We start from the raw sequence: 19820 nt of genomic DNA, 5'->3' as shown, positions 1-19820 counted from the left end.
GCATTTTCACAGATGCACACAGATATAGCTGGAAAGCAAACAGCCACTTGGCCTCTGATCCTGCTGGAAAGCAAAGGCATAAGCATAAACACACAGGATACATACACCTAAACTTTAATGATAACCCTGCTGTGCCTAGCATACACCACCAGAGATGCTGAAAGGAAATGATTTCTGAGTGTATAAAGACTGTACTCTATTAGAGTGCAAAAGAAACAGCCATGCAAGTGACAATTCTATAAAGGATCGGCATCTTGGGTCTCCAACTTTCCTAAATCAATCTAAAAAATTTGTATGGCATATTGTGCTTCAATTGCAGATATCAAACTTCTATGAAAAAAGCCTCCTCTGAATTATCCATCTTCATAAACCATAATTTTCTGCAAAATACCATGAATATGACTATGCTGAAGATGTGAAAGTAATTCTAGCACTTGATGCAATTGCTTTCCAGAGTTTCTTCCTGAAGCAGTGCTGTAAAACAAATAGTTGCTATAAAGTAATAAACCAAGTTACTTTCTGAACTGTTTCACTGCAAAGGTATTTTAATGCAAGACTTGTTATAAAACACTGTTGACATTCAGATTTGTAGGGTCATAGTCTAAAACCAATGTAAATTTCAGCAAGCTTAACATTTTAAGAGATTGAGGATCCTTCATATGACAGCTTTCCAAATCCTTATTGAAACAATTTCCTTCCTTGCAATGACAGCTCTGGAATATTTCCAGTTATGCTTATATGATGGAATTTTTCAGGTTATTATATAATATGTGTACTTAAGTGTGAGAAGAAATATTTTTTACACTACATTAAGAAATGTCATCTTTATTAGCTTAACAAAGACATTACTTCTTCCTCAAAAAATAAACTCAACTATTTTTATATGCTGAACATCTTCATGAATCTGACTGTGAAATGAAGTGTCAAGTTTGTTGTAGCCCCAAAACAGAAGAGAATCCCAGAAACGTGGTTTAACTAGACCCCACTGGTATTAATAAATACATGTGAACACAACTGGCAAGAAGAGAGAGCAGCATCCACGTTGTTATTCAAGATGATAGATACTGACTCAACAGCTTGGAGAACAATCACATGCACAGCTATGGGGACAATGAAACACTTTGAGAAAAGACAAGGGGCTCACTAATGCTCACGTGCTCTGTAGAGCTTGTAAGAGTACATCTGCCTTAAAGTGTTATTAAAGTGCAGTTCTGAAGAAGAATTGTATCCCAGATTGTATCATTCTTTGAATTTGAATTCCCATTCTTTGAATTATACAATTTCTGAATGCAAACCCTTCATTTTTTGAGATGAAACTAGACCAAGAGACAATCTTCAGAAGTTCATTTTTCATACTTCAGTTGATGATGGGCATCCAGTCTATGGCAGGAGATTAAAACTTGCTCAAACAACTACCACAAAACTCATGCACTTTTGATAAGTGGCACCAGCAATGATCAATTCCTTCAACAAAATCACTTAATGTTGCTTCACACTGTTTCCTACAGGATAGAAAGACCACATACTTTTCTGAGAGAAGCGATGATCTACCTACTCAGTATCTGTCATCTTGGGTTTAGGGGTTTCTTTTGTTTCTGTTTGTTTGGTGGTTTGTTAGGGGTTGTTTTGGTGTGGTTTTTATTTTGGTTGTTGTTGTAGTTGTTGCTGTTGCTTTTGTTGCTTTTAATAAGGGCAAACTTTGTTCCTATTTTAGCCTGTGTCCACAGGGATATGAATTAAATAGAGTATTCTGTGAAGGAGTCAAAAGTTTTATTTTGCTGACCTTAACACTTCAAGTGAACTGGGAAAAAGAATATTGATAAAGGTTCATTTGTAGTCTCCACTTATGGCAAGAGACTTTATAATAAAACACAGAGGCCACAGGTTTCATAAATATAATCTGACACAATTTATACAAAATGTTTATATAGAGCATCACAGACTCAATAACTTACCAATGGAATAAAGAAGGAAAGTTCTTACCCAAAACAAAATAAACAAAATCTCAGTAATTCCTTGGATTTATCCACCATGATTTAGTGTGAGAACACCACATGAATGTATATGCAGGAAAGAGTAGTCTAGTTACAAGAGAAGAAGCAATTTTTTCATATCTGATTTTTGAAATCATGATGGAAACAGCAAAATTATGGTATATTTTAAAACAAACAAGACCTTCCTACATCTCATCTAGCACACCTCTGGAAACTTTCCCCCTGGACTTACTTGTGGAGCAGTTGTGGAACTCTATGTCATCTATTGCTGCTCCTCCTCCCAGTTCTCTGGTACGAATGCCTTCAAAGATAATTTCAAAATTCCTCAGCTTCCCCAAGTGCAACTTGACTTTGTTCCACTCATCGCCATGAGTTCCTGGTTCACTCCATATTTTCACAATCCCATCATCAGTCTGAAATTTGAATAAATTACATATAGTAATATACCTGCAAATATGGATTATTAAACACAAGTTTTGGAGGGAAAAAACCCAAACCAGATGAAAGAGAGAGAAGACTTGAAAACGCCCATGCAGATGTGTCAAGAATTGGCAGAGATCCTTTGCTAGGATAATAGGAAAGACCATGAAATTAGATGAGTACTGTGCTAATAACAACCATCAATATCACATAAAGGCTCAATAGAGAAATTGTGATTGAACTGCAAAACCATCCATTTTGCTAGATTTGTATTTAACTTTATACAAAACTCTTCTTTGTTTTTAGAATATATTTCTGGATGCAAGGCTACTCTACCATTTTAAATTGTATCCATCTATCTTTAAAAGGTTGTGACAATGGTGATAAAAGGAGAGGAAATACTAACAAATATGGGATAACCATAGATTTAGTATAGCTAATTTGAAGTTAAAAAAGAAGACTCTGACTCACAAGTACATTAATATATTTTAAAGCTTTTCTTTAGACCTCTTATCATACTACCTTTCTGACAAGTCAGCAACAAACAAAATGCTTCATTTTATAATAGTAGTGTTGGAATGCAGATGCACCAGCTTTCCTTGCTGTGAAGGGATGACACATATGTACGATGACATCAAAAGGAAATATTTGCAAAAGTTTTGTATATGTCTAAATCTATTTTTCTTTGTGACTGTCTTACTAACCATCCAAACTGTAAATAAGAAATTTTTTTTCTACTCTTTTCTTAGCAAAAGCCATTAGTACTCCAGCTGGGGTTAAGAAAAACATTGTGAGATGCATTGAGCAGCTAAATATAATGCATAACAAAGGTTCTAAGACTGTAGTACATGAAGAAGCAAAATCTAAGGAAAATAGAAACAGCAGTAAAATAGGCAGGCAAGAAAATTAATTACATTTCTTTATCCATGGTGAACCTGTTAGATCAGATTTATGTTAATAAGAATGTCTTATGCATATTTATGATGAGAAAATGAATCTTGGTGCTTTAGATACTGTATTCTGAATGAGAAAGTGCAGACAAGCATGCACACAAATATTACATTAGTTGTTTGTGAATCAAGGAACTCACAGAATTGTTGATGTATTTTAGAAGAAGGTCCTCAGACCTAGCAATGCATAGAGACACTTAAAGTGTGGCTTAGCAAGGGTGTTCTGGAAAATCATAATGAAGGAATTTTTGAAAATTATGGCAACTTTACTTTAAAGTGCTAAACAGGAAAGAAAAAAACAGGGATGAATTTCCATAACTTCATGCAAAGTCATAGATAAACAGCTGAATAACTCTATTTCTACACATAGCTAACAATGTTAGACCAGTGGTGACAGAAACCTTTTTTAAGTCATGATCTCTGAGCACACAAGCACCTAGAGATGTGAGTTTAGGCGTTGCTTCTTCAGTTATGTCTCATTTGTTTAAAGCCTGTGACTCGGTCCATTAAAGTGCAAATAATATAACAGGACCTTAGTAGTGCCTTGCACCACTAATTCCAGAGTTGATGACGACCGGTTATGATGTTAATGAATTTCTCCCGGTGAGACTCTGAACTCTATGTGCCATCAGATCAGCAGTCCATTCTCTTAAAAGTCATAGCACCATAGATCAGCTCAAGCTGAAGGGGACCCATGATGATCTCAGATCCACCTCCTTGCTTCTTGCAGAAGAACTTTAAACCATGACCAAGACCAGATACTCCTTGAACTCAGACATGCTCCGTGTTGTCATCACTTCCCTGGGGAACCTGTTCCAGGAGCTGACCCCCCTCCCAGTGAAGAAACCCCTTTTGGGCCTATAATCAGTGTAATTAAGGGAGGCTGAAATCAGAATGAGAGAAAGAACTTTGGTAAAACTTTTATGTACGCTTCAGTATAGAAACACAGCTTAGAGGGCTCTATATGAACACTGAGCTCAAAAAGGGTAAATACAGTAATTGAAGCTGATTTGAAAAGTGGTAAAACAGAGTGGCAAATCTATTTTAAACTTTCTCCTATTATTCCTGTTCATTAATAACTTCATTTATTTCAATAGCTCAGCTATATATATTCCATTGATTCTGATATTTTTGAACAGCGTCCAAGAGAGAATTTCTTATTATTGGGGTATTTTAGTCCACAAACAGCTTCCACCTATTCATGACATGAATAAAATGGATGGTTATGATGATTTACATTTATCCTGCATAGAATATAACCCCAAAACTTAGAAAAGATACACTTTTAAACATTTTATCCATTTGTTATATTGTATATAGACCCTTTTCTGTCTGTACTTGACAACTGTTTGTAATCCAAATAATTTTCATTAATATTATTTATAAAATTTCACCAATTAATTTTACAAAAGTAACTCAATGCTGTGTATTAGTGTTGAATTTAGAGAATTTAGAAAACTTAAAATGAAGTAGATTCAAGTAATTCTGAATTATAAGAGACTTGCCCTATATTCATGCTATTGAGCATGATAGAAAAATTCAAAATTTTTTTCTATCTGAACATTAAGGCCCAAATCTATTACAAAATTAGATATATCTAATATTGAATGTATGGAGATAGCTGAAGCTTTTTAAAATACATAGAGATAAGCATTTATAAAAAATCTGGAGGTGTCAAATGTTACACAGTTAACCAGAGTATGAGCCTCATGTCTGCTGCTAGCCAGATTTTGATTGATTTCACATTATATTTCATTACATGACATTCTGTTCAGACTAACGTTGTGTTTATCACATTGATTTTTGAGTAAAGGATGCTGCAAGTAACAAGTCATAGGGATCACATATTTCTTTAGCAATAACCACATAAAAATGTTGTAACAATCAATTTGTATATGGTATCATAGCCATAAAGTATCAAATCTTTATGCAATTATAGGCACTGGAGAATATTTTATACAGTGATACACTGAAGTATTTTTTCTTAAGAAGAATTTTTCCAGATGGAAACTTCATGTCAGTCTCCTTGCATTTCACAAATTACTGAATATGAGTACACAAATAAAATGCAGAACAGACATCTCTCTTCTTGTCTGGGTTCCACAGAAGGAGTTCTTACACCACAGTAGCACTTCATAAAGCATGAAAGGATGATTTTTCACTTGCTGAGCTACAGCTCTACATACCAAAATGAAAAACATCCTCAGCCACTGCATAAATGTATGAGGGCTGCTCCAATGCAGAGTGCAAAGTCCCTTCAAAGTCATAAGCCTTAGATATTGTCTGTGTCAAACATCCAAGGGGAGGTGGGAAAGGAAGAGACAAGCACTAAACTTGGCCTTCCCCCTCTTCCCAGGCCCAGAGAGTGAAGCAGGCTTGGCTCAGGATATACTCTTCTGGATACATGCTTGGCATGAGAGGATCATCGCTTTGCAGCTTTGCAGATTCCATTTCATGAATTATTGTTTTGTTTTCTGCATTCTCCAACCTGTCTTGTGCTTTGGCATTTCTTCCATATCTTTGGAATATGTTTGCTGCTAAAACAAACACAAGTATGGCCTGAGAAGGATAGAAAAATTATTCTGTGCTTTGACCTTCCCAATGCATTCAGAAATCCTCCGATCTCTTTCTCTCTTATATATATATTAATGTAAAGGAGAGCTATGAAAAAGAGATATATGACAAGTAGAAATATGCTCAGTGTAGAGGAGGCTGGAGGTCACAGTGTCACCTTTTTCTGCTTTTAAGAGGTTACCCTTTTGCTGAGACCTACTCATAGTGAGTGTAGATTTCTCTTCAGCCTGGGCTGGTTGGTGGCAAAAGGCCCAGGCAAACCCTGTGCTCCAACAGGCTGATTTGATAAAAGGTGGCTCAGATCTGTGGGTTTGCTGAATGGTCCTGTCCATGTATGTGTGGGTTGACTCTGCTGGCTGCTGGTCAGGGCAGGAATCTCATTTTCCTGCTACTCCTCAGGAGTTTAGCTGCATGTAGGCTTTATGCAGACAGAAATAGTTAAAGAGGATTGTTTGTTGGTCATACTATAGGTTTTACAGGATGGCTGGACCACAGGATACAATAGAACACATCCTAGATTTGCATGTGCATTTCAACTTTAGACTTATTGCTTCCCACTCTGTGGTTTGCTATTTATTAGTGCAGACTATTACCAGGCAGTGCTACTACAAAAAAGCTCCAGAAATTCCCCAGAACCTAATTTTTATAACCTATTTTGTAATTCTCTATTTTTTAATTCCCTAAACTTAACCTGATAATTTCTGAGAGTTTAATGTTATTGACAGATCAAGTAAAAAAAACTTTTTTTTAAAAAAAATTAACTTCTTTTTTAAAAAAAAAGTTCTTCCCAAAAATACACATTAAGACTGCTAAAAGCAGATGGTGTTTTCATTTAAAATTCTGAAAAGTTATTATTAATTACACATCACTGCCCTCTGTGGGCTGAACATAGCGAAAGGTCAGGCTGAGGTGAGGAGCCATCGTTAAGGAAAAATTGACAGAAAAGGGTGTATTTTCACATTGATTTGCAGCAGTGGGTCCTAGTCTTCCACTGGCACATCATGCTGAGTAATAAACACTCTCAGAAAATGGCAGAATTACTTCTAAGTAGGTCACAACCTGTTTAGATCTTTAGGTCTATAAGCCTTTCACTATCAGAAAAGTCATATTCATGTTCAGAGAATATTTATCTGCATTCTGATGGTCTGAGGGGAATCCTTTCTTCATTTCGTTCCATTGCAATTCAGAATCTTCCTCATGCTTGTCTTCATCTGAAGGACAATCTAAGGTGTTTATAGCCTTTCTTTTGAACACTTCAAGGGGGAAGGTACAACTTGCTAGGCTCAATATCCTCATTAATTCACCTGGGGATAGTAGGAATAAAAGAGAGGAAGGATTTCTTTTTGTCTTAGAATTCCTTTTATTTTGTGGCTGAGTTTAATATTTTTTCCATCCATCAGAGACCAACATTATTCTCAAGGCTACGTTTCTAAGAGAGCCAGAACAATATTAGGAACTGACTCCAAAACATGCACAAGGAGTATGTGATTTTCCATCACAAAATGTTGCAAAGAAACTTCCTGTGAATACACTCTCTTTCAGAGCAGTACAGTAAGTATCCCAGATGCAATTATAAAGATTCTTCTATGAGGCAATCTTCCTAGTTGTTCTGCAGTGAAACAGCAATGAAACACAGATTTTTTGTTCTTGATCTGCACCTCTCCTTTATTCATATTGCAAGCTGGGTTCAAAATATTTTCCTGGTTCATTCCCATCAGATATTTATTTCAGCAGAGCCACAGGAAATGAAGCAGAGCTTACCAAATGGATGGAGGCAATGAAAACATTTGTTAAATATTCCTGGACTCTTCAAACCAAATATACTTGAGGGCTTTTTAATCAGAGATGGAATATTTTCAAATGATTCATCAAAAAAACATTAACTGTTTGTTATTAATACCTTAAAAATACTTTCCAGATTCACTGTATCGAAAGACTCCCCTTTCTACAGAACCTTTCAGACTTTTTAGAGAAGTAAAACTGTTTTTACATACTTTTATAGAAAATTTAAAGAAAAAATCCCTGCTTTCAGGTTGCTTTGAAAAGCAAAACCTTTCAGGTTGCCCTCCTGAAAAGCTTTGATGATACAGAAACTTTTAAACATGACATATATTATTCAAAGCACAGAAAAATAGTATAGAATGAGCATGATGTGACTTTAACTGTCACTGCTCTTTCCTTGAGTTTTGGATGCAATATTCTCCCACTGTTTTACAAGTGTATTTCAGGAGGGCAGTTTACTTTTCAGCCATTTATTCTTGGTTTAGAATGAAATGTATTTTTATGGTGTGCAAATGAATAAACTAATTAATTAATAAACTCGGTTTTAATGAAGTTTGATGTTCCTTTGTGTACTAACATTATTAAACTCCTTTTATGGCTGGCCAAGTAGTTTAAAAATGAAATATTCTATGATGAGCTGTTCTCCTTCCATGCTTCCTCCTTTCCTCAGTGAGGAGTGGAGTGCAGTCCTGAGCTTTATGTGCACATCAAAGAACAGGAGGCAGAAGGAAGAAAAGTCACAGCTTTTCCTTATTTTCCCATAACTGAAATACCTTGTCCATGAATTTGTATTTTCCCAAGTCACAGAGCAATTTATGTCTTTGCTGACAATTCTAATACTTCTCTACTTATTCCAGTTTCATTGCTTGAGAGTGAGTTCTATTTGGAGAAGGTTCTGAGCACCTTCCTTATAGATTTAGGCTGATTCTACCTCTGCACTGCAGTACACAGAGTACTTGCTTAGTTTAAAGATCTCACTTCCTAGGCTTAAGTCTCCCATAAATTGCTTGAAACAAAACTGCATTAAAATACCATAAAAATGAAGGCTGATGCTGTATAACAAAACCTTTAAAAAAACCCCCAAACAATGGTTTCTCCTTCATCTGGTATTATATTTGAAGTATGATTCATTCTATTTTTTTTTAATTTCTCTCAAAAATTCCTAAAACACTGTTTTACGTGAAAACAGTAAATTAACCATGCAGACTTTGATCTTTTATTTCATTCAAGCAAACTGAAGCTCTACATGAGCTAAATATTCAGGAGTATCAAATTATCAAATGTATTTAAATGGGTCAAAAAATGAACTGAAGTTGAGATTTGGTCATCCAAGACTTAAAATTCAAGCTAACATTTTCTTTTCTGATCCTTTTCCTTTGTTTCCTTGTTTCTTCTTTTGTCTCTTCTATCTTTCCTTCACAGTGACACGGAGAAAAATGAGAGCAGCCAATAAGGCCATGAAGATGCGAGCTATGAGCAAGCATCTGTGTCCTCTGGCAGATCTGTCCAACACCAATTCAATACAACAATTCAACATTTCAATACAAACAGCTCAGTGCTGCTTCATAACAGCACCAGTTGAAATAACTCAGTTACCTAGTTTTAGGGAAAGGCACATACTTGGTATTTTATGGGTAAGGTTGATAAGAGTATGCAAACAAACCAAACAAAACATTTGTACATGTTGTTTTTAATAATGTAGGAAAATCTGGGCACAGTAGTAGTTATTTATTACTTTGCCCTTAGCTAATGTTTTGAAAATTTGTCACTCCTATTAAATAATTCTTGTGGTTAGTATTACCATTGCATATAGAAAATTGCTGCTAATTAGCTGAATGTTGAAGCTCTGAATTAAACATATAATTCCAAAGTTATTAAGTGTTCCTAGAATAGCTCTGAGACAAATAGAAACAATTTCAATGTAGGAAGACATTTTAAACTCCAAATTTCATCACTATTCTGAATAATTATTCAGAATAATTCCATCCAGAATATAATAATTCCATCACTAAACTGAAAGATGCTGCAGGATGCATGCTATGGGATTCTGAATTTTTCAGCAAATTGAGGTAGCAGAAATGAAGAAATAACATCAATAAAGCAGAGAAGTGCAAATATCTACAGAGTTATGCTTCCAAAAGGCAGGAACAAATTAGGGACAAGTATGCAACAGGATGATTTTTACTTTATGAACATAATACTGATGAGCTTACTCAAGCTCCAGTGACTTCAATGAAAATTCATGACTCTCAGCAATGAAAAGAATGCATTAAAAATCTCAAAATTGTCAGTGTTATATTATGGCAGGAACCAGGCATGTTATTTAGTATGTCTCCATCTTCAATAAAAAACACTTAAAAAGGAAACATGAAACTGATCAAATGACTTGTTGGAGAAATTATTTTATCCAGGCAACATATAAGCTACCTATGTACATCAGCATACATGAAAATTTGGCACCACTTTTAAAGACAACTTAAAAAATACAAGAAATTGAATTTTCCCTATTAATTATAGAAAGAAGAAAAACAGCAAGATGAAACAGTGATATTTCAGCTTTCAAGCCTTTTATTACAGTCTGTGTGCATTAGCCTCAGTAGGTTTTCATAATAAGAGTAAATGACAAAACCCATCCTGCCACCCCTTTAATTTCCTCCTTTGTGTAAAGTTTTAAGATTATTTTTGTTCTCTGAAATACCTTTTCCCCCAGTTCTCATTTCCTAAATTAACATCACTATAATAAAGGACTACGCATTTCAGCAAAAAATCCCCCACTCATTCTAATGAAAAAAGCTAGATAAATAGAGGTGTACCACAGATAAAATTCCTTTTTAAAAAAATGCACCAGTTCTGTTTGGAATTTTGGAATCTCAGTGAATTCCTCCAGAACATCAAAAGGCATCAATCAACACCTCACCCTGGCATGGGTGCCAGCAGTTGCAATATTTCTAGAAGTAAAATTCTGAAATAGTAAGACTCTTCTGTTTTTTAATTGCTCTGAGTTGAGAAAAGTAAGTTTAAAAGATGCTTTGATAAAAAGTGATTGGTAATTCAGCTGGAGACAGCAGTGTGTTTCAAGCAGGTACACACTGCAAGGAATGACAGTTAAATTGCTCATTAAAAATACATGAAGTTATACTTTAAAGCCACTTATTTTGGAAATCTGTAATGGGAAGACAAGAATAATTTATTGTTTTTCTTTAAATTATTCTGAGTATTTCACTTTCTTATAAGTTTGATCTATCCTGTCACAACTATTAAATCTAATAAATAGCATTATAGCCAGTTTTCATTTATAACCAAGCCAACTTTTCTGACAGTTGCATCCCTTTACATTCCCATGATAGTATTTCCTTCAAATATACCTTTATGTTCTTAGGCTCTTAAAAAATATATCTTCATTTCATATGTTATCCTTCCCAATTAGAAGAGAGAAATAAAACAAACTGTAAAAGAGGATTCATTAGGTACTTTGTACTACTTCATCCTCTTCCCATTTCCTAGCTCTCCCAGCCCTTCTTTCTCCTCAAATGCATATATTCCTTCTTCATTTCCTGTCATAATCCACCTTAGTTTGATTTGGGGTTTTAGGTAGCTTAGGGGATACAATTTTGATTGCTTGGATTACATTTTTTTTCCTTCATTTCTGTTGCTAAGGCTAAGTAACAATAGGCATCAAAGCTACTTTATAAGACCATTAGCATTTCAAGCAACTTAGTTCTATTTTGTCTCAAACCTTGTTACACCTTTGTTGTAATCTCATTTTACAGGTCTCTTTGGAATATTCACATCTCAGACTTGAGGCAACTGCAATTTTTTTGGAAAAGCCAAGCTTGAAAGAGAAATAATCACTGTTAAAAAAAATCCTAATGTTCTGGAAAATTGTTGCAACCCTCCATAGTGCCAAACAAGGACAGTGTGCTAAATGCTGTGCAATGATAGATTCCATAGACTAAACACTAAAAGTAACAAGTAACCCCCTTACTTCTATGCACTACTTAAACAAATGCAGAGCATATAGAGTAATAGATGTAAAAGAACAGTTTATGAATCAAGATCATAAAAAGTTGTTTGCAGACCTGAGGCAACCACAAATCTATCGTGTTTTTCCTCCTATAGGGAATACTTTGAATACCATTCTGTAAGATGGGAGGCAAAAATAAGTCACATTAAATTTCAATGCTTTTTATGCATTTTTAACTCACTTCTCCTTTTTTATTTATTTTTTTTTTCCTATTATCCTTTTTCCTTTATCAGTTTGGATATGAACTGAGAGAAGGAATGCAAACATACCCTAATAACTCCAGAACCAGTGGTGCCATCCATGGTGCATCTTGACCACCAGAAGATGGCAAGGCACAGCCCCTGAGTGTGTTGGAAATCCTGTGCACACATGGACCAGCCAGCCCATGAAACTGGGACATGGGTAAAACTCACACCTCTGTGAGCAGATCAGACCACACACTGCTGCTGACTGCTGGTCCAGGGTGCCTTTTGCAGAAAAAGGATGGTGAAGGACCTTTCCTCTCACATGTCATGGATCAAAGAACCCTTTGAGTGACACAGTGGGCAGGCAGGAGCTGCACTGGCAGGACAACTTTTCTCCTCTGACACTTTGACAGATACTTGCTAAGGTCAGAAGCATTCTGTTCACAGTGTCACAGTGTTTACAAGATTTGTTCCACAAAGCGGAAATTATGGAATCAGCCTTCAAAATGTGAAGATCTGTGCGTGAAGAATTAAAGAATTATCACTGTAGCTGCCTTGTAAAATAAAAGCACCAAGGCAAACCCAATTCAGCTGAACAAAGCACCTTGAATCTTCCAGAGATTTTGTTCATTTCAGTCAATATTTCAATTTGGCAATTCACCTCTAATAACATTTTGATTCTGTGTACAATACTGAGTGGAAAAAGTAAGAAAATATATCTTTACAGGAATTCTGGTGAGAGAAAAATAAAAGTAGATAAAAAAAAAGTACATATCTCTGATGTAAACAAAACATATTTAGGAAAATTAAGGAAAGCACAATATAATTAAAATATTAGAAATAATTCCTAAGACTGACAATAGTAATTTTTAATTCTTGTACACTGTCATTCAAATTTTTAAGGTTTTAATAAATATTTAATCTTCCACTTCTTCAAAGTGACAAATCTGCAGGACAAGGATTGACATGAATGTTCCCTATTAATCATCAAAGTGCATCATATGCTTTTTCAGATGTATGAGAGAGTGAATAATGTCAGTCAGGTGTCATTCCTACTTTGATGCAGTGGGATGTTCTCTTGGATATAGCTGTATTTCTTTGTGACATCTACTATCCAGCCTATTTGTATTCTATTGGAATATTCTTTTCAATTCTATTGTAGCTTTGGGCTTGTAGAAGTATAGAACAGATCCTTTGGGATTTTAGATGAACTGGACAGCCTCAGGGGACTCAAAACACTGAGGCTGAAAAAATAGTAAGTTCTTTATATAGTCAAAGCTCAATTAAATATTTTAAGCTTCACTGAATAGATCCTGGACAAATGAGACATCTTTAAGAAAAATGTTTAAGTCCTGTCTCTATAACACCGAATGGATACAAATATCTATTTCTTAGAGAATACCAAGGAAGCAGGTATTCGATTTAATTTTTTAATCTGCAGTTATGAAATATATTCTCTACAAATTGAGGGCTCTCATAACTGACAGATACTCCTGTACTAAAATACTTCTTTATGCAATGGCCACCACCTAGCATGTTGAAGGGCAAATGTTGTTATAAATATGTAAATAAACATAGCGCGGTATGGATGTGCAAGACAAAAATTTGCAGGCAGATTCACGAGATCTCAGTGTTTGCATTTCCAGCATAGATACTAAAAACTTGCAGAAGTACATGACAAGATTTACTGAAATATCTCAAATTCACATATTCATACAGGGACATTCCTGAGGATACCCAGTACTGCTTACTGAAAGGTACTATGTGTAGGTACAAGACTACAGGAAGCTGAGGGGAAGGTAACAGTCAGCTTTCCTTTAGTGGATGCTTGACAATGAGACAAATCATACTTAAAATACCCTTTGACATGGGGATTAAAAACCCACCATGGACAAAGAGAGGCTAAAGTGACTGCAGCAGTGGCTGCTCTGGGGGCATCTGTGACTTTAAGTAACAGGAATCCCACCCAGACTGGGACAAATTGTGTTTTAACAGCAAGTCCTGTGACCTTTACATATTTCTTAGGAAAAGGATCTCCCTGCTGGAGAAAGTACAGAGATCTCTTTCTAAGATGTCTTTCCTGTGCTAACAGACATAATTTTCCAGAGAAAGGCAAAATGACTGATTTAGAAACAAACATGTCAGCCACACCTCAACATGTATAAGAGAATTTGTAATACCTTTCAGCCTGTCAAACAAATACAAATAAAACTCAGGTAGAATGGGAAATTCAGTGGCTCTTTTTTCTCTTCCATTATTTTTTTCTGTTTTCAATTAAAATCCCTCAGAGGTCCTTCCATTTTCTTTTCCCAGTGCAGCAACTATTACATTACCAGCTTTTCTGGTTTATAGCTTCAGTAGCTGCAATAACCTCAGTTCTCTGATTCCACTTCTTCACTTTTTCTTTAGCTCTTGCAGACAGTGCAGAATTTAGACTGCGTTCTCTAAACAGATTTATTCTCTGGAGCAAATAAGCACAGAGCTAATTATCAGAAGAGTATCAACCTTTTAGTGTGAACTGAGGAAATATTGCAACATTAAAGAAGGAAAATCAAAGTACAATATAGCCACTAAGTGACAAAACAACCAAAAATAAGAAACCTCCAAGGGATTTGTGGAAGAAAGTACCTTCCTTACCACTTCTACAGTAGAAATTCAATCTCATCACATCAGCTTGGAAAGGGATATATCAAGATGATGTTTAAGAAGTTTCTATAGCAATGGCATTCTCTGCATAAAACCTTAAGCAGTTAGATTGGCATACTCAGAAAACTAAATGGTGTGCTTTAGGGTATTTTATTATCATTTACCATGGTGCTCCTACTTTGGTCCTGTTCCATGGTCATCTCTACCTTTCTTTCCCATATGACCAGATCTTCTGTGGATATTATTTATAAAACAATTCAGGTTTTCAACTATATACAGTGAAAATTCTCTTGTCCAGCTCTTTAACATTGCTCTTTTCTAGACAGATGGTCTCTTTAAAATAATTTTGCTGCACTATTATTGCTGAAAGATCTCAGATCTCACCTGAATAAACTTCATTTCTCTGTGCAACAAATATTGGTACAACTCGGAGGGAGGGGACTCCAATTTTTATAGAGATCAAATTGCAGAGATGTTGACTTTAACAGACTATATTTTCAAGTAAGAAAAAGACTAAGATTAATTAATGCGCAGCTAATGAGTATGGGGAAGATTTTCATTAGTTCTTAATTCCTTCCAAGCCCATACACTTTTAAAAAAAGTTAGAGTGGGAGAAGAAAAAAAGCAGAACTCTTGAAGAATAGAGCTAGTGTATAAAGTGTTAAAGAGATAGAAATCAACTTAAATAATTTTTCATTGCTAATAAACTTTTTGATAACATACTCCTTCTGAACTCCCATTGAACACAATTCTGAACTGAATCATGATGTCAAAATGCTCAGAATAATGTTGTGCACTGCAGAATCCTTCACATCTAATGATATTTCCATGTCATAAATAACAAGAGTCTTCTAGTGTTCGCTGATCAATGAAGTTAATTAGATACCTCATGTATCAAAATTTAAATAGTAGCTCTTCTGGATCACATTGGAAATTCTTATTTAAATAAGTTTTTCTTCCATGCAGATCAAACTAAATTAAACTGGAAAACAATAATATACCAGATCTGTGCTATTCAGTGGAAATTGCAGAAGGCAGCACTTAGGTGCTGAGGGGAAGACCAAGTAACATCTAAATATAGGCTGAAGATTTTAATGGCATGAATGGCAGAGCAGCTTTATCATTCTGTCACTTAAAAGAAGAAGCACTTTATCCGGATGCCTAAATGAGATGGTATAAATGTACAGAAAACAAGTGTAAGCAAACTATTTAAAAGCTGAAAGGTGCTTTACATTTGTGCCTTGATTTATTGATTCAGCCAAATATAGATTGAGTGCCTGGTTCTCTGTAATTTCAAACAACAAAACACAGTTTTCAATAAACTGAGAAGTTAAGCACATAAAATAAAAGTTATAAAGTTACATTAGCCTATTTTTTTGCTAACGTTTCATATGACCTTTCCACAACCTCTGTTTCTTCTCACATTTCAGTGAAAGAGAAATTGACATCCATAAAATTGGATGCCAAATAACAATTTAAATTATTAATAATAAAAAGGTACCTGTGGTATAAAACCTTATCCTATCATTGTAATAAGAAAGGTGTGGGGACATCTAATGGTTTAGAGAAAAGAGATGATTTTCAAAGGAAATAAAAATAAGTTTACTGGCACTTTTTTGTTCACCAAAGATTTAATTGTTTTCCTTTTCTAAGTGTTAGAATTAAAGCAAGTTTAAAATATATCACTATATTTTTATTCAGATACTATCCAAAAAACAAGAATGTTTTCCATTCTAAGAATTTTTTTTCTCTTGTTTGTGTTTGAAATTAAGCAAAATTTGGGCTTGTAGCTTTCAATTAGTATGAAAATCTGAAAAACATCCACATCTTGTTTTGATTGATACAGTTTCAAAGGTTTAGGGGTTTTGTTTGTTTGGTAGGTTGTGGGGTTTTGTGGTATGCTCACCCTCTTTAGAAAACAAAACTCCAGTTCTGATAAGAAAATTCTCATATTTCAAAACACACAGCTATTCCTGGTTCACATTACAGCCCAGGATTACAGCTTAATGTTAAACAATTCTCCTTACTTTTTAATTCCATAAGATACATAGTTATAATAAAGATTTATTTATTTATTAAAACACAAACAAACACACAAACTTTTCATATCATCTAAACAACTAAAGAAGCTAAAGGAAATTTGGGATCACAGATTGATTAAGGCCCTCTACTAATCTGGTATATGGGAGCTAAGAAAGGCAATTTTTAGTGTTCATCTTCTTCTTTTAGTGTTCCTGCTGAAGGCAAAATCAAATATACCCTGCAGACAACACAGTTACACCCACGTATTCCAGACTTAATGCAAATGGTCTGTAATTCCTCATTTTAGTAGTTATTACTGTGTCATCTCTTATGACTTCATTTATTTAAACAGAAAGTCATGTTAACATGGTTTCTTCAGTTTTGAAAGTAGTTTAAAATTCCTTATTTGAGCTCCCTGGTATTTTTTAATTTTGCAGATATAGCCTGGCAAACCTTGCAGAAACAAGTTACAAAAGAGTGAGGAGCACTGGAAGAGCTGAGGGAAGCTGGAAACCTGAGGTGTTTGACTGAAGAGAAAGACCTGTTGGAAGAATCTGAGTCTACAAAGATGAGAAACTGCTATGAATGCACTATGGGGTTTCAACAAATGGGCAGGGAATTAATCTCTGAGCTGCAATGACCCTTCCATGAGCAAGCACCATGAAGTTACTGAGTTATGGAAGGTTTTGTTTGCACAGTAAGAAGGTGGTAGAGTGGTCATAGTAAGAAGAAACTGGTGTTTCTCAAAGCTCCCACCTTGCTGGCACTATTCTCTGCTGCAAATACTGTCTGCTCTCTACAATGCTCTTGGATGTTAGTGCATGCAATGATGAGACAATTCTGCCTAATGCTATGGGGTCAGCCTACAAACAAATACCCTTAGAGACTATTACAGTCATAAATATGTGTACTAAAAAATTCCTACTCTGGCTCTCGCAGGAAATTACCAGAATCAGATCCTCCCATCTTCATGAAATACATTATGGCAAATACAGAGAAACAGCTGGTTTGGGGTAGTTTTGAGGTTTTTTTGTTTGGTCGGGCTTTTTTGTTTGTTTTTGTTTTGATTTTTGGTTTTGTTTTGTTTTGCTTTTTTCTTTCAGGTTTGGGTTTTAGTTTTGGGGTTTAGTTTTTTTTTTTGGTTTGGTTTGGTTTTTCTTCCTGTAGCTAATGAGGATTAAAAGCTGAAGGTCAGAAGCTGAAAAAAAAGTCAGTAAGGATAAAAAGTAGACTCTTATGTTAAGAACCCTTATTGATTAATCAAAGTAATTTTAAGCACACTACAACTTGACACTGCAAGCCTGCCAAAGATCAAGGACTATCTTGGTCTTCACGGCACTAAAACTGATCTGTGAATTAAAAATAAAAGTTGCATTACAGGAATACAAAATCTGCAGCAGGTAAATGCTCTGCACCATGAGTGCTAGTTCTACATCTGATCTTGATGAAGTTTCACAGCATAACATATGCTGAGTTCAGTATTTATTTGAAACAAAAGAAGGACATTTTCTCTTGGAAAACACTTGGAAGACCAAGGGGCTTCCAGGTGTAAAAAGGGAGAAGAAAGAAAAAAAGGGAAAAAGAAAGATCTTCCACTTTTTCTGAGGTCAAATGCAACTCTTAGAAATGTTTTGGTTTTTCCCTTGGAACACTTCTTAGAAATTTGGGGAGTTTTTTCTAAGGGAGTTGTTGATTAGGAAAATTAGATACTGTCCTGGGATTTTAGTTCTGATCAATGCTTTATACTTTGGAGAAGGTATCAGCAAGGACAAGGTTACATCTTGCATTATTTATTATCTCAAAAAAAAAGGTTAATTGAATTTCTGAATTCTTTAGAAGAAGAGGCGTGGAAAGTGCTCAAAGCCCAAGGCTATACCTCAGAGGCTATTGTTCAGCAAAATCCTATGCCTGTTTCACAGTTATTATAAAAAGTTCTGATTTTGATCTGTCATTCTGTTGCTGCAGTAAAAATCATGAAACAGCAGCTCTATGATCCTTCAAAGAACTCAGCTCTGAGACCCATTTAAATCACAACTTTCACTGTTGAATGTGTTCCCTGAAAAGTGTTAGAAAAGAGCAAAATATGTCTGACCAGCAAAGATCCCAGAGTCACTTCAAAGTCTCATATGCTAAAAAGCAGCAATGTGAGAGCACTCTATGGGATTTTAAGATGACAAATCAATAAAGGAAATCACTCCCAGAGATCTCTGACTTGAGGAATGGGTTCAGTGAAACTACACTAGGGAGCTGTGCAGTCTGGAGGAGACTGAAAGTGCATTTGTTATCTATGCCACATTATGCTATTTGGTGCCAGGCTGGGGTAGAAACCAGGAGTGGTTCTAGCTGAGACACACAGCCTGTGACTCCAGGTGGAATGGTGCAGGATATCCCTGAGTTGCCTCAATGACTCTGTGAGCATCACTCAGTCTAAATCTGTCAGACTGCCCAGTTGTAAAACCACGCCCTGCATGACAGAGACATGCCCCAGTCATGCTGATCCTGAACCCTTCATCACCCTCACCTCCTAAGTGAGGAAAAATTCAAGTTCTCAAAGAATTAAAAAAAAAAAAAATTCTAATAATTTGCATATGAACAACTTCACTTACTTGAGTTTCTAGAAAAACAATGATTGTGGGTTACAAATCCTCTGATAAACCGCTGGTCTTTACAAGAAAGATGCCAAAAAACATAGGTGATTCTTTAACTCTTCTTTAAAATAAATTTTTCCTTCAAAGGATGTTCAAATATATTATTCTTTCTCACCAACTTTTTGGAATGAATGCTGACATCTGGTTGCAGTATAGGAATACAATGAATTATATTTTTCCAGTGACTGACAATAAGAAGATTGAAATAACTTCTAATGTACTCACTTGGAAAAATAAAACACACTGAATGGTATCTGCATTTACCTACAGTTGTGCATATTTGCTTGTACCTTCTATGTAAACTCTTTTTCAAAAATTATGCTTTCAATGAAAATGGAATAATTTCTATTTAATCAGTCTCTCATTCTCAATTTGTTTGGAAATATGCTTATGTCATTGTGTCAAAATCAGGCCTAAAACAACACTGTTTGAAACAATATCTAAAATGATGAAAAGTTCTCTTTGAGATTCAGGAAATACAAATAAAAAATTTTCTTGCCCTGGGAAATGAAGATGCCTTAAAAGTTACTCTTGACAAGTAATACTGTATTTCACAGTATTTCCATTGATTTCCT

The 19820-nt window shown here is 35.2% G+C and overlaps 1 protein-coding gene across 2 annotated transcripts in view; it reads right to left on the bottom strand.

Moving 5' to 3' along the window:
• The window catches only part of MALRD1 (MAM and LDL receptor class A domain containing 1), a 246864-nt gene that overhangs the window by 98549 nt on the left and 128495 nt on the right, over positions 1-19820 (bottom strand). For both annotated transcript variants that reach the window (XM_086859185.1, XM_023920197.2), the window contains exon 29: positions 2227-2407. In XM_086859185.1, coding sequence (XP_086715311.1) covers positions 2227-2407 — 181 coding nt within the window. The remainder of the gene's footprint in view (positions 1-2226; positions 2408-19820) is intronic.

The sequence above is a fragment of the Cyanistes caeruleus genome, chromosome 1 (assembly GCF_971803275.1).
Source record: "Cyanistes caeruleus chromosome 1, bCyaCae1.hap1.1, whole genome shotgun sequence".
Lineage (NCBI taxonomy): Eukaryota > Metazoa > Chordata > Aves > Passeriformes > Paridae > Cyanistes > Cyanistes caeruleus.
The sequence above is the reverse complement of the archived record's forward strand: the minus strand, read 5'-3'. Positions and strand labels throughout refer to the sequence as shown.